Below are 10,784 nucleotides of genomic sequence, written 5' to 3' on the forward strand. Positions count from 1 at the left end.
CGGCCTGAACTGCTCAGTGTAAAACTTGCATCTCTCAGATGATACGTAACAGCCAGTAACCGTGACAAGTAGATCCTCCCGACAATGGAAGAAGCACAGAAAGTTTCTCTGCAGGATAGGCAGATGAGCATGGACTTGTTTGAACTTCATTCCTACTTGCAATTTACATATGAATATGTTGAAGAATCACTTATGCTGAAGATCAAGAATGATACATTGGAAAAAAACTTCCTTCAAGCTATGCAAAACTGACAACTGTAGCAACCACACCTTCAAATGAAGCTGGATTATTCCCAGCAAACTGTGCAGACATCCAAGGACTTAGAACACAGGAAAGCTCTAAAACCAGAAGCAGATTTTGCACTGCAGCAGGTATTTTGCTGAACTGAAAGCCTGCAAAGATGTCCTGTGACACTTCCAGTTAATTAGAAACTATAAAAATATTACAGTCAAATTGTATACACTCCTGAAAACAGGAAAAGCCCAGCTCCTTGGTACTACTGATCTTCCTTTACAGAAAGATTGTTCTTTGCCTCTTATAAAACACTGTGCGTCTGAGTCTCAACAGCATAAAGTTGCATCTACAGATCTTCACATTCAAGAACACTTAAGCCGTTGACAGAAGGTATTCCACCATGTTTGGTTCAGCCTGGAAAGCAGTGCACACCATCCACCGAATCACGTGAGCGAGCCACTGTTGCAGGAGCCGGTTTGCCTTGAAATTGCTTCCAGGTTGTTCTCATTCACAGTCTTGTAGTGACCCCTTCCTTTGGCCAGCATCTCAGACGATAAAGAGCAAATACTCAAGACAACTTACAAGTTGCTCTAAACTCAAACAGCACATTAACAGAATTCAGTATACAGTTCAGCGTGTCAGAAGTCTAATTTCTTCAGCTGCTCATATGTCAGAAAGAACTGGAACAGCTGATTAAGGAAAACTGTTTCCTGTTCACGCAGTGCAAAGTGATCACTTCGCTACTACAGGACAGCTGCATCTGTGTGAAACTTTGTTCCACTCTTCGTGTGCAGTGCTGCCGGCTGCCTGGTTTTGTTATGCAGTACTAGGCAGAACAATGAAACTTGCTCTAAGGCTGGTGATGCCAATTACTTTCCCATCCCTATTCCTCAGGATCTTAAACACAGGACTGAGGAGGCAGGAGAATACTGCGACAGCCCTTAGAGTCTTTACTCACTTCGCTTTGATGGGCTAAAGTAGGTTTGCTCATGGTAAAAAACATTACCACCAACCCACTTCCCAGGGCTCTGATCAGCTGGCTCTTGGAACAAAACCAAAACTGTGTGAGACTAAGATAAACAAAAACATTTCATGGCTAACTGCCAACATTTTCCCCAGTTCTGGAAATAGACCCCATTCCTAACTCACCTGGTCAATTTTATTTAAAACTAGGCTCCAAACTAAAGAAACAGACAGGTATGAAATTGGAGGAACAGAAAAATGTTTTGCAAGATCACATTCTAATATTCACTCTGCGAATCACAAATTCAATCTGACCAGCAGTAGCTGACTAAGAAAATGGCCAACTACACAATTTTCCATTCATAAAAAGGGAATATTTGTGCTGACATGACACTTTCCACACTGAGCATTCTGTGAAACTGTCCGTCAATACTTGCTGTTGTATGGCTAGCTTAATAGTTTTGCACACCTTTGAAAAGGATACAATGATATTCCAAGGACCAAGTCTTAACCAATTTGGCCAAAACCCTTTATATAGAGCAAAAAAGCCTTCATTCTTCCATGTCTGGAAAAAAACACAGCAAGAATACGCTTATGTAATTCTTTTAGTGAGAAATCTAGACAGCATCACAGCTAACAAGATTCTAAACCAGACAAGGGGATGGCTTAGTGCTGTAACCTTCGTTTAAACATGCTGTATGATGGGACAAGGAAACATTTCACTAGATAAAGCCAAGATTAGTAATGCCTGCAGCATTGCCTGGCAGGTGAAGATGCAGTCTATGTCATTCAGTACCCAACCCAGATTCCTCTAAATTGCATTCCTAGACTTTTTTTCCCCAAAAAACCTTGCAGAGCACTGCATGTAAACCTGCAGCTCACGTTAGGCACCCCCTTGAAATTTTTCACTTTGCTTTATGGACTTCACAAAATTGCACTGGACAATGTGACTTGGACTGTTACACAAACTGGACTGTTCAGTCAACAGTTTGGACACCAACAATTTCCTATCCACTCTTCTCCATGTAAAAGGCCGTCATGCTCCCACATCACACCCAATTTAGGGATTTAAGAAACCAAGCCAAAATAATCAGAGACTGACACTGCCTTTGGCTGTACTAGGCTTTCCATTATGCAGTAAGCACCGGAGAAAGCCATCTGCCCCAGAAGATGTTGTTCTTCAAGAACTGACCTAGGAAATTATCATTTCCTATCAATATCCTAACATCGTAAAAAGTTAAGTAAGAGACAGTGCTGCTGAGAGACTTGGTCTCCTCATCCAAGCACCAAAAGGAATTAAGTGCCTGCAGTACACACTAACTTTCTTCCTGCCTTTCTGTCAAGACAGTAGATACTTTTCACACCAAGTGCATTATTGGCAGTATAGTCCTTTTGAGCATTAGGGCAAAAAGCTTAAAGTTACTTGGGTTAATTTCTAGGGAAACTTAGAACAATTTCAAGTTCTACACCAAAATCATCGCTTGATGGCACCAGCTTCTACTTACGTTGATACATGAACTACTTACTTGTACCAAGCAATCCAAAGTACCCTTGTAGTTTGAGTGTCCCCCATGTTGTTGGCTTCTCTGATTCATCATGCGTGTTCTCACAACATCAATTGGGTTGGATGCCAGGGCTCCAGCTAAGCCACAAGTAAAACTTGAGCTAATGAAAGAAAGGTTTAATGAAATTTGACCTCCCACATTTCAAGATGCACAAGAATCCCCACTCCCCAGAAAACATGCAGTAATAATGAGTGCTTAACGCTTTCAGTTAAAAATTACATCAGCTAATAGATGTGAAAAATTACTTTTCATATACTATAAAGCATCATTTTCAAGATTTGGTATACAGCCCTTACATACAGTTTCTGTATACCTGAACAGATGTTTGTGCCTCTGAGAATAGCAGATATTTGATTGGAACTTTCCTCTAATCTCAATTTGCAAAGCTGAATGATTCAGATCATCCACAAACCAAAATTCCATATTCAAAAGAAAGTTAAATCCAAGTCCTAAGTAAAATTAGCTTCCATGCTATGTGCTACCATTTGAGATGCTATTGCATTAAAAAGTATAAACACATCAGAAGTATATTTTTACATCTATACCGATGGCAGAAAAATAAAAAAAGATTCCTCTCTCATAACAAGAACAAACCAACGATGAGCTATGCAAGCAGTTATACAAACTTACAGAAAGTGAGTATATACTGTATCTCCCATAAATCCAGACATAATTATGTGCTTCTTGGTAAGGTCATACACTGGCAGTTCCACTCCAACAACAATAGCAGCTCTCTGTGCTGTCAACGATACTCCCTGGCAAAAGAAAGGATATAGCTGAAGTTTAAAATTAACCTTTGTGCACCATCAGAAAAGCCTAGCTTTTATAATACAAAGCAACACACCATGAATGTGTTAAGAACATTGTGAATTCAAATAAGGCTAATTAGTACAAGTCTTAGATGTATGTGCTCCAAAAATGCAGGTTCAGGTTAACAGATGAATCACTTTTCCACACTGAACAGCAATTTCAGTTCCTTTATGCTACTCCATCTCTGCTTAACATACAAATTCTTACACCAACAGTCAGCTAAGACCTCACCAACCAGGTGATACTGGCTCCCCTTGCTGCTAACTGAAAAACTGACAAAGTAAGGAAGATGAACAGAAAAGTGGAGATCAAGAAGCTTTGCAGAGAAAAGCACACTAATAGAAAGACATTTCTATTTTCCAGCTGTTTCAGAGCAACTGTCCATTCTTGGTCTTCAGTTGTTAAACAGTCACTGACTGTAACTGGCATAAGACAACCTACAAGACTGAGTACAAGAATTCCTGAGCTAGAGGGGATGTTCATTAGTACCTTCACTTCCAAATGTTCTTTAGTATGTTTTTATGTTTTAAAAAGAGCAGAGCATACAGACCGAGAGGTGTCTTACAAAGGGTTGTTGAACTAGTCCTAGAGCCAGTCACCCTAATTTAAGCCTCCATTTGTCTCCCCTTTAAGAAGTGGCTAATCCTTGAACACAAGACTGGCAGTAACCCTTTGTCAAAATGCACCGAGACACCAGCAGTAAGGTAGTCATGAAAAGTTACATGCGTATTAGCTACTGACTTCTCCATATTTTGGCTGAGAATACTGTAGAAGCACATGAAATTCAGTGGAGCAAGAAAGTGTACTTTGAATGTGGGATATAGTTCAAAAAACTTGCCTTCCACAATCCTTTAGTGCCTTCCTTTTGGTAGATCTGTATGAAGTTGCCCATCATTCCTCCTTGAATCACACTACCTTGGGCTTGCATTCTGATCTGAGATTCATTTGAAGATAAAATTAGAAAATAAATACTTTTCAAACATACAACCATTAATGGTTTAATAGTCTTATTAACATTTCAAGTTACTATCTTTTAAGTAGTAAAGTCAATTTCTCTTTGAATACAAATTGATAGCTGACATTATCATAACCATGATGCAATCTTTTGAAGTGCCTTAACTATCCAAATGCAGCTGCTAATTTTGAACGAGTACGTGGTGTAGCTCTTAATGCATTAAGTCACTTCTATTTCTGTACTTGTACACCACTCCATTTAGATTAGACTGACAGATGGGTTCTGCAGGATGCCCTTTACACTGTTCTCACAGAAACATGTTAAAATGAAAGGTTAAAAAGATTAAGGTTTCAGCTAGTGGGATCCATGGTCTTCAGCCCTGTGGATTTCTATGAATGTCCTTGGGAACCTGCCATGGTGACTACCAAATACAAGCTTGATGACAAGCAAGTTGGTATGTGGACAGAGTTTTGGGAAATAACTAATTGAAGCCACACTTGAAATAGCTTGTGTTTGAAATGCCTCTACATAACCACACTAGCCCTATGAAGGATTAAGTTTTTAGTAGTTTTAGGAGAACAGAAAGAGGGTTTTTTAATTTTTCATTAGAGGCAGCCATGTAAGTCACATGCTACAGTTTTGTAACTTAAATACCATCAGCCCTTTTAAGTAACTGGAAAAGAGGTCATTGACTATCAATAAGCCAACAGATTCTTAAAGAGGCGGTGGTTTCACCAATTCACTTCAAATGACTGATGCTGGAACACTATTTCCACGGGACACTGGACTGCAAAGCCTTTCTACAGGATTAAAGAATCATACAGTACAAGTAGCACTCACTAAACTCTTGCCTCTCAATTGATCTTCACCTATTTTGAGCTCTAGAAACATTCTAGTATAACAGCATTACCAAGCAGTATAGATGAAATATGCAGTGTGGCTTCCACACAGAAGCTATATCATGAAAGTTAAAGAGAGTCATCTAAAATTATTCTCTCCCCACCCCCAGAAAAAGTTATATGGATCCAACTACTTCTCCAGCCATCAGTTTCCTAGTAAATACTTCTGCATCCAATTAATATGGACGCAGAAGTGCATCCAATTAATATGGATGCAGAAGGAGGTTCCAAGAATTCAGGATGTTACTGATTTTTTTTTTTTTTTTTTAAGTTAAGAGATGAGAATAAATAGGGTTACAAAACAACAAATCCTATATTCATCAGGAGATTCTGCATTTCCTCAAGGAGAGGACAAAAACTAAGGACAAACTCTGTGTAACACATAATTACCTTTAAGACATCTGTAGGGTTGGCAATAGATGATGAAATTACTCCCGAAAGAATGCCACACAGAACATTTATCATCAGGGTTTCATCTATTCCATAAACAAAAGAAAAAGAGTCTAGCTGCAGATTTGCAAATCTTAAGATGCATCCGGTCAGGATGATGCCACCTCTCCTTTAACCAGAGAGAGTGCCAATTACAGAAGCCTTAAAAACTGCTCTGACAAGTTTTCCATGCTGACTCACTTTGTTGTAATTGGTACAAGGAATATCTTCTACATTCTACAGGGAATGTAGACTTGTTCAAACTGCTACAGTAAGATACCAAATGGAAACAACCAGCTTCAAGCAAATCAGTCCTCAATTAAATTGAAAAAACCCACCCACCTTCTGGATGCTCAACAAACATTCTTTTTAAGCTCTGGTAAGTGCCTATTTTTATAGTTCCATATGAAGCTTGCCGTAGCATTGCAGGTGCAATCCTGTAAAAATAGGCAGTAATAACATTTATGCTCAAAATTGCAAAAGACTGATTAGCAAATACTTTATAGCAGGAGAGACTGAACACAAGACATCTACCAGAGAAAGGTTTGTTCATTTAAATCAACAATTCAGACTCACTATAGACAAAACAAGGTTTTGTTGTTGTTTTGATTTTTGTTTTTTTAAATAAAGCCTGCAAGAACATGAATGAACTGTGGAAGGATTACTATGAGAGCATATCTCAACTTGTGATCTATAAAATAGCTAGGAAGCTTGCCTGAAATGTAATCTGCAGGTTACATCTTTCTCCCACCATTTTGTATGCTTTGAAGAAAAGCATGCCCATTTCTACACAAAGGTTAATTCAATTTTTCTTCTGAGAGATGGAACAACCATAGCAGCATTGTATAGAATAACTTTATGCTTAGCTATTTTTTTTTTCAGGTAGGTTTGTTTAGGTTTTTTTAAACATGAAATGCTATTGCAGAGTGCAAAGACTGAAGCAATCTAAGCTTGGGCTTTCAACTTCCAGATTAATTGAGGCTAACCAAATACCTTGTAAATCTGAAACCCAAGAATTCACACACTATAGGCTTATACTTATCAATATACTGTTCATAAACCATTACTGCAAGTCAGCTAATTTTACCCAGAGTATAAGGCTTTCAATCCTTCTTCTCTGCATATTCTGACTAGTGCATGCACCATTCCACGGTAGCGGATCTCTTTATATTTGGCATCATTAACTTGACCTTGAACCTGCAGACGTGTTTTGGTCAGATCAATGGGGAAAGTACCTTAAAGAAAAATCAGAGATAAAATTAATCAAGTAGTTACCTAACCAAAGACAACAAGGAACATGATCTAAGAAAAAGCAGCCTTTATTATATACTAAAATATATAAAAATACTCCCAGAGAAAAAAAGTCTCTTACCAAGACTTTCTTTTAAACGAGTCGTTCATTTTATGTCTTCTTGTTTCTCCTAAAAGCTTGTCAGAGGCCCTACCTACTTCCTCTGTTTACGTTTTGCATTCACAATGTTTTCAGGCGACATGGTATTGCCTGGCTGTAAAGAGCCACACTGAATAGGACTCTACAATCACAGTCAAGTACAGAGTTTGCATCTGTATTCTACCAACATCTTCGAAAAGCATTTCATTGAAGGCAAAGAAATAAATTCCGTAAGACAAGCTGTACAGATTCTAGCCTAGAATCCATAAAAAATAGCAGCAGTACCTATTTCTGTTACTGCTTTCCTGTAGCCTATTGCTATGTCAAGTTCATACTCTCCATGCTCCCTTTATGAAACAGTTTAGAAATCATATTCCTCCAGAGGTTATCTTTAGGAAAGGGACCACCTCAATGTTCAATACTCACGTAAACACTAATAGGAGTCAGGATTAATCACATCTATTCTAACGACTTTTACCAGGCAAGCAAGGCTTTTATGAATTGCTTGTCTTCCTCATGAAGCTTTTGGCATTATTTGCCACATTCAGTCAAGTCAAAAAAGAGAGGTTTTAAACTCAAGCTTGAACAAGATTCATAAGAGAAGGTAGAAAAGGAAAACAAAATTGTAGTTTTAAATGTAAATTTATACTACATCTACTTTATTAGGCAGACTTCACATGCAAGCCCACAACACATCAGACTATGCTCTAGTACTATGAAAATCCAGATTTCCTTTATTTTCATGTACATGCATTTCAGATAAGTCTTTAAAAGGATGTTAGTATTTTAAGTTTGTCTTTAGAGTAGGCACTAAAACATCAGATGCACTGTCTCACTATAGCAATTATTCTATGTTGCACACTAACTGAATTTAAGTGTTCAAAGCTAATCAGCCACTCTCATCCAAGAAAAGGGAATTTAAACTGCAACATAGCTACTCAGAAAAGCTAAGAGAAAAATTTTACAAGTTAAGCTCTTAACTTATCTACTCTAGCAAAACAAAAGCTGTGTATACTTATGACTAGTGTCTAGGAACAGATCCACAAACACCAAATAGTAGAAAGCAAAGGCAAAGTTTGTATAAAAACAAGACTGAGGGGGGATGCGAGTTTACAGACAGAAGTGTTCTGACATTGTAACAAAGTTCCGAGCAACTCCTCAGTCAGCATTAAAGAAAAAAACTCCTATGCTGTAGACCACCATATACTACTGTGTCACTGATAGCATGGAACCAAGCTTGTTCTAAAAAGGACTATCTCAGTAAAGGAAATCATGTAAAACAGTAAAGGAAAAGCTTACCACATTCTGCAGTGATTGATGCTAAACCTCCATAGATAAAGGGCTTCCAGTTTAGTGCTGACATTATTGATTTTTCTTTCTGTGAAATAAGACAACAATTTAATGCTTCTATAAGTACATCCGTTATATAAATATATATGCTAACACTTAATAAAACTTTGTGCCTTGTCCATTTAAGATGGACCTTCCAAACATACTAAGGATAAAAACATTTAATACCTTTGACAGTCAGAAGAAAGTCAGTAATACTGCACAAAGGCATCCGGGTTCAAATCAATGTCTCTATGTATTTGGGCCACCACTATCCTCATGATGAAAGGTTAGAATAGTTTGTCTCCCGGGTATGATCTTAAGGAGCACTGCAGTGAATAACCTCCAACGATCCTTACCAAGCTGGATTAGTTTGCCTATACCCTGCAATCAAATGGAACTTTAAGACAGTCATTACTAAACTTCTGTCCCTTTTTTCCTGCTATCAACATTAACGTGAGCTGAGCTGGTACGCTTGGACAGAAAATAGGGGTGCATACAACGTTTTGCCTCCATTAAGGCCTATTTCTGCTACCAGTGTTCACAATATTCATTCTTGTGAACTTTATATGAAAGTAATCAGGTGCATAAAGCCTTTTACAGTAAAAAAAGGCTGCTCTAATTTAGAAGTCAATTAAGTGAATGTGACAAAGTGACCACAAATCATAATTAACTATGGCATATGCTTTGCAAGATGCTAAAATCAGCCAATTATTTTGGAGGTAAGAACTGCAAAACCAAAGTAGTCCAACCAATACAAAATTGCCCTTCTCAAAAGCAAGTAGGTCTCTCCACAGCTTATTTTTTCACTTCCTCATAATATAAATACTTTCCATTCCCCATTTTCTGTAATATCCTCCTAAACATTGGATTCTACAGTTATCTTTTGCCAATTAATTTTGTGGAATAATTGTACTTGAAAATACATCCCTTGGCACTTCCACTCCCTGTAACTTTGTTTATTCACCTGTACTGCCGAGCTAGAAAAATATCACAAATACACCAGTTACTTAGCACTGCCTTTTGTAAAGATGAACCTTCCTTGGTCACTTCCTCTCGAAGTGCCAATAATCCAGTGTCCAAAGTTAACAGAAGTTGCAGACACTGAGCATGCCTGAATAGTTACTGCAGCCCCAGTTTTCCTTTTATCATCTTTACTTCACAGGGGTTACCTGGGTCTTCAGTCTTCTGATGCTCAATACAATAAAAACCCATAGGAGCTCACAGCACACAATTTCAAATACCTAACAACCAAGAGCACAGAAATCCATCTGACTCTTTAGGCTGCTGCAAAGAACATCACTGATGTAAAAAAAAACAAAGAAAAGGCAAGTAAGGGCATCCACTATATTGCCAAAAAGAGTGCCGGGCAGAGATCAGGAGCCACAGGCATAGACTATGCCAGTTTTTCAATATGAAAGCAGCAAAGCCACGTGGGTATGACACTGTGCCAGAGGCAGGACACTTCCAGCTCCAAGTTCCTCACATTCCTTGTCCTGCCACGATTAATGGCGGCTCATTTAATTAATGGAGACAAAGGCAAGCTCAGTCTCCCCACTATCAGCCACACACGACCTTTGCTTTTGAGAGATTCGTCAAAATTGAAAATACCAGCTAACTTTTTTTCCCCTCAACACATTAAAACAAATTTTCATCTATCACAAATACCATAACACTGATACAAAACTAAAGTGTATCTGTACTTTTGTTTGTTTTGTATTTCACTCTGCCTGGGCAATGAAGGCTACTCCGTTTTTCTGTGTAATTCTGGAGCACTGACACAATGTAGAAGTATGCAAGCACAGTCAAATAAAGTTTTCAATTTGCACACAGATTTACTAATATTAGCTGAAGTTTTGATAAATGTATAGGTTACCCTACTGTGGAAATTTTATAGCACACTGTTCCCTTGACATATCAAGGTAAAGGCCTTACACACCACTGTCAAGGTTTGTACGTCCGAAAGGCTTACTAGTCTCCTTTCCTGCTATTTAGGCCAAGCTAACCATCTGACACTTTCCACTTATTTCTATCTTGCATCCCTCCTTCTAGCTTTCCATACTTACAGGAAGAAATTTAAGCAGAGTGGCAGAGCTTATCTCAAAAAAAAAAAAACCAAAAAAAACCACACCACACCAGCAAGAAACTTTGCCCTTTCACCTCAGCTGTCTCGTTTTCTGAATTCTTATTTTGCTTCTTACTCAGAAAT

General features: G+C 38.2%; 1 protein-coding gene across 2 annotated transcripts in view; it reads right to left on the reverse strand.

Moving 5' to 3' along the window:
- Positions 1–701: 701 nt before the first annotated feature.
- Positions 702–10,784, reverse strand: part of SLC25A30 (solute carrier family 25, member 30) — an 11,020-nt gene continuing 937 nt past the window's right edge. The window contains exons 1-10 of one of the 2 annotated variants that reach the window (XM_009322827.1): positions 8,765–10,764; positions 8,546–8,624; positions 6,944–7,091; positions 6,199–6,293; positions 5,818–5,903; positions 4,412–4,507; positions 3,394–3,518; positions 2,725–2,863; positions 1,683–1,763; positions 702–915 (exon numbers count right to left, since the gene is read on the reverse strand). In XM_009322827.1, the coding sequence (XP_009321102.1) occupies positions 874–915; positions 1,683–1,763; positions 2,725–2,863; positions 3,394–3,518; positions 4,412–4,507; positions 5,818–5,903; positions 6,199–6,293; positions 6,944–7,091; positions 8,546–8,609 (876 nt within the window). In that variant the 5' untranslated portion in view covers positions 8,610–8,624; positions 8,765–10,764 and the 3' untranslated portion in view covers positions 702–873. Of the gene's footprint in view, positions 916–1,682; positions 1,764–2,724; positions 2,864–3,393; positions 3,519–4,411; positions 4,508–5,817; positions 5,904–6,198; positions 6,294–6,943; positions 7,092–8,545; positions 8,625–8,764; positions 10,765–10,784 lie in introns of those variants that run through there. The other variant, XM_009322828.1, reaches the window with a different exon arrangement.

The sequence above is a fragment of the Pygoscelis adeliae genome, unplaced genomic scaffold, assembly GCF_000699105.1.
Source record: "Pygoscelis adeliae isolate BGI_AS28 unplaced genomic scaffold, ASM69910v1 Scaffold74, whole genome shotgun sequence".
NCBI lineage: Eukaryota > Metazoa > Chordata > Aves > Sphenisciformes > Spheniscidae > Pygoscelis > Pygoscelis adeliae.